This window comes from Cicer arietinum, chromosome 5 (genome assembly GCF_000331145.2).
Source record: "Cicer arietinum cultivar CDC Frontier isolate Library 1 chromosome 5, Cicar.CDCFrontier_v2.0, whole genome shotgun sequence".
Taxonomy (NCBI): Eukaryota; Viridiplantae; Streptophyta; class Magnoliopsida; order Fabales; family Fabaceae; genus Cicer; species Cicer arietinum.
The window spans coordinates 21,714,149-21,717,517 of NC_021164.2; the positions used below are offsets into that span (position 1 = coordinate 21,714,149).

The 3,369-nt window shown below is 33.5% G+C and overlaps 1 protein-coding gene across 2 annotated transcripts in view; it reads left to right on the forward strand.

Moving 5' to 3' along the window:
• Positions 1-702: 702 nt before the first annotated feature.
• The window catches only part of LOC101509952 (DNA gyrase subunit A, chloroplastic/mitochondrial), a 17,655-nt gene continuing 14,988 nt past the window's right edge, over positions 703-3,369 (forward strand). The window contains exons 1-3 of one of the 2 annotated variants that reach the window (XM_073368550.1): positions 703-1,271; positions 2,627-2,696; positions 2,849-2,914. In XM_073368550.1, the coding sequence (XP_073224651.1) occupies positions 856-1,271; positions 2,627-2,696; positions 2,849-2,914 (552 nt within the window). In that variant the 5' untranslated portion in view covers positions 703-855. The remainder of the gene's footprint in view (positions 1,272-2,626; positions 2,697-2,848; positions 2,915-3,369) is intronic. The other variant, XM_004499691.4, reaches the window with a different exon arrangement.

Here is a 3,369-nt window from a genome sequence, read left to right on the forward strand (position 1 = left end):
TTTGTGGCTGCAAAAGCCCTCACAAACGGCTGTCTTTTGTGGCTGCAAAAACCCTCACAAATGTCAATCTGTTTCTGGCACTTTGTGGCTGCAAAAGCCCTCACAAAATTTTGTGACCAGCTTCTTTGTGGCTGCCAAAAGCCCTCACAAAAGTCACCTTTGTGGCTGATTATACCCATTTGTGAGGGCAAAAGCCCTCACAAAATGCTTGTTTTCTTGTTGTGTCTAAGGCAACTTGGTTATCCTATGTTGGAGAAATCAGATGATAAGTCTTGTTTTGTTCAATACATGTATAATAGACCCACCAATATTGCGAGTGATAAGTCGAGCTTGGAAAATGTTCATTAGAAAATGGAGAGTACTTAAATGTAGAAGTTACATCACAAAAAAACCATATCAACAATAAATAAAGAAAAAAACCTAAAAATCAAATTGACTTTCCACAATTCGCACGTCAACCCAAACTTAATTCCTACATAAGTTTAATCTCTATCTTATCCTCTGTTTATGTATATCAAACTTTACCCTAGGATGGGCTAGTAAATCGAAATGAGTTATGTACCCTAGTTCCATTCTTTTAAAATGAGAGTTAAAAAAAACAGAAAAATTTTGAGTAGAGATATTTTTGCATAAAAAATAAAATATCCTAAAATCCACATCTTGGCGCGCCAACAAGAGGGTTTAACAATCAATCATTTCTCTTTACACTCTCCAACAAAAGGGTTTAACTATCAATCACTCCTCTTCTTCTCCCTTTCTCTTTACACTCTCCAACAAAAACAAAACCCCCAAAATTTCAAAACCCAAAATCCCTAAAATCTTCACAAACTCTCCAATGTCATCAACAACAACTCTATGAAACCCTATCCTTTCCTCCATCACCACAACAGCACAATGTCATTCTCTTCCGCTTTCAGACTCCTCACGCTCTCTCCCTTCACTCCCACCATAACTCGTTTCTCATTCTTCCGCCGCACTTCCTCCGAACTCCGCTTCCTTTCCGCCTCCACACGACGCCGTCCCTCGATATCTGTCAAGGCTTCTTCTGGACGCCGTGACGAGCCGGAACAAGACGGAAATGGAAATGGAAGCTTGGCGGTGATTGATGGCAACGGTGGTGGTGGTGATAAGAGGAATGAGGGAAGGATTGTGTTGACGGAACTTCATAAAGAGGCTACGGAAGCTTATATGTCGTATGCTATGTCGGTGTTGCTTGGTCGTGCTTTGCCTGATGTTCGTGATGGTTTGAAGCCTGTGCATCGAAGGATTCTGTTAGTATTTTTTACTTTCAAGTTTTTTTTTTTAGATTTTTACTAGTTACAGCTTGTTTTTTCCAGTTACACTCAAATATGTTACCTAAACTGAATTCAAGTAACCTACATGACCTAATTCACCGATATAGCAAATTAAGTTTAAGTTAGGTGTAACTGAAAAAAATAGGGTTGATTTTTTTTCATTTTGTGGTTTTTTGTTTGAGGAATTGTAGAAATTTGTGAAGTATGTTTTTAATTTTTTTTTACTTTATTGTTTGTGAAATATTGACTTTTTTTCATTTGAGATTTAGAGTTTGTTTGTTGCAACTTATTTTTACTTTATGTTTTTGTTACGGAATATAAAAAGAGTAAATTTGGTATTTAATAATTTAGAGATGATTTTTTAGAAATTTTTAAGAAAAGTAGAAGTTGTTTTGTGTTTTTAAGTTGTAGTGAAAATCACTTTTTTTTTTTTAAAATAATTTTGTCTATGGAAAAAAAGCTATAACAAATGCACCCTCTTTGTTACAACTTTTGAAATTTGAAATAAGTTAGAGTCTGAAAATGATCTAAAAACTGCGTCAAAGGATTAATTGTTTTGAGTAAGTTTTTATAAAAATAATTTTTTATTACTGATTATGTTTGAAAAAGTGATTTTAATTATGGTAATCTAACATGAAATATTTTATGAAATGTTGAAATCACCTTTTCATTAATTTGTAACAAATAGGCCCTTATTTTCTATTTAGTTCCTAGAGGAATTTGAATTTCAATAGCTTAGATTGTTTCCACTTGTTTTCTTACTCTTGTCAAATGTCTTATTTTAACAACAACTGTGATTTTTCTGCTTTGAGGAATTTTAGATATATTTGTGAAGTGAATTATTTTTTGTTTTTGTTTTTTTACATCCTTTCTCAAAAAAATGTTTGAGAGTCATTGGATAATTTTAAATTATCCAAATGAGATTTTCCCTCTTACGCCTAAAAAAGGAGGCAAATTTCAATATCTTCCTTCTTTTTCTTTCATCTCATCAACTAAACATAGGCAGTGTTGTGTTGAACCTCTTATTTTAGGCAGCAACAATTTTTTTTTCAAGCATCTTATATGTGATGGTGCTCTCAAAACTGACCCCTTTTTTTTATCATTAAAATCTCAGATATATATGCTATTGTAATGAAAAACCCTCTCAAATATATGTCTCAATGAAGTAATTTTTGTTTATATATGTGGTTGTGTTGCAGCCCAGTAGCTTATTATCAAATTGGCTTTTCACATTTATGTATAGCTTCATACTTTTGACATTTTGAGTTTGCTGAAGTTTGACAGTTTTTAATAAGATGTTATTGCAAGGCAAGCTAATATTTTGAATGCAGATTTGCAATGCACGAGCTCGGTCTCTCGTCAAAAAAACCGTTCAAGAAATGTGCAAGAGTTGTTGGAGAGGTTAATATCTAGCCATAGATGTCAATATTTTAAACTTTAAATAAAGATAGTAATGAAGCACCCAATGGATTCATCTATTGGAGTTTGGACAGTGTATTATCTACTGTCATTTTTACTGTTTGATATGCTACTATACCATGTTATTATTGCAGGTATTGGGAAAATTCCATCCTCACGGAGACTCTGCTGTATATGATTCCATGGTGCGGATGGCCCAGGTAAAACACTGACATTAGCTTATTGCGTGATTTTCTCTTCATCTGAGTAGATTTTCTGGATTGCGGGGTCAATGATTTCTTATCTATAGTATCATAAAACATATTTGGCAACTGATTAATTTTGGATATAAATGTTTCTTTTATTCCATTTGGCAAACACTCATAGAAAGTTGCTTAGCAGCCATTATATCCCTAGGCAGCCAATCCCAGATTGCGGCGCAGCCGGCCGGCCCCGATAGTGAGATAGTGGGTAGTAGGACTAAGATGACTGTTATTTGATATATTTTGGACAAATTACACGAATAATACTATAAACACATATTTAATGTAAAATTAAACATATAACTCAAAACTCATGAAATATTATGCATAGTAATTAGCAATAAAAAGTTCCAAGACTTAATCAAAATACACATTTAAATACCAACATAATTCAAGGTAAAATAGAAGTTGCC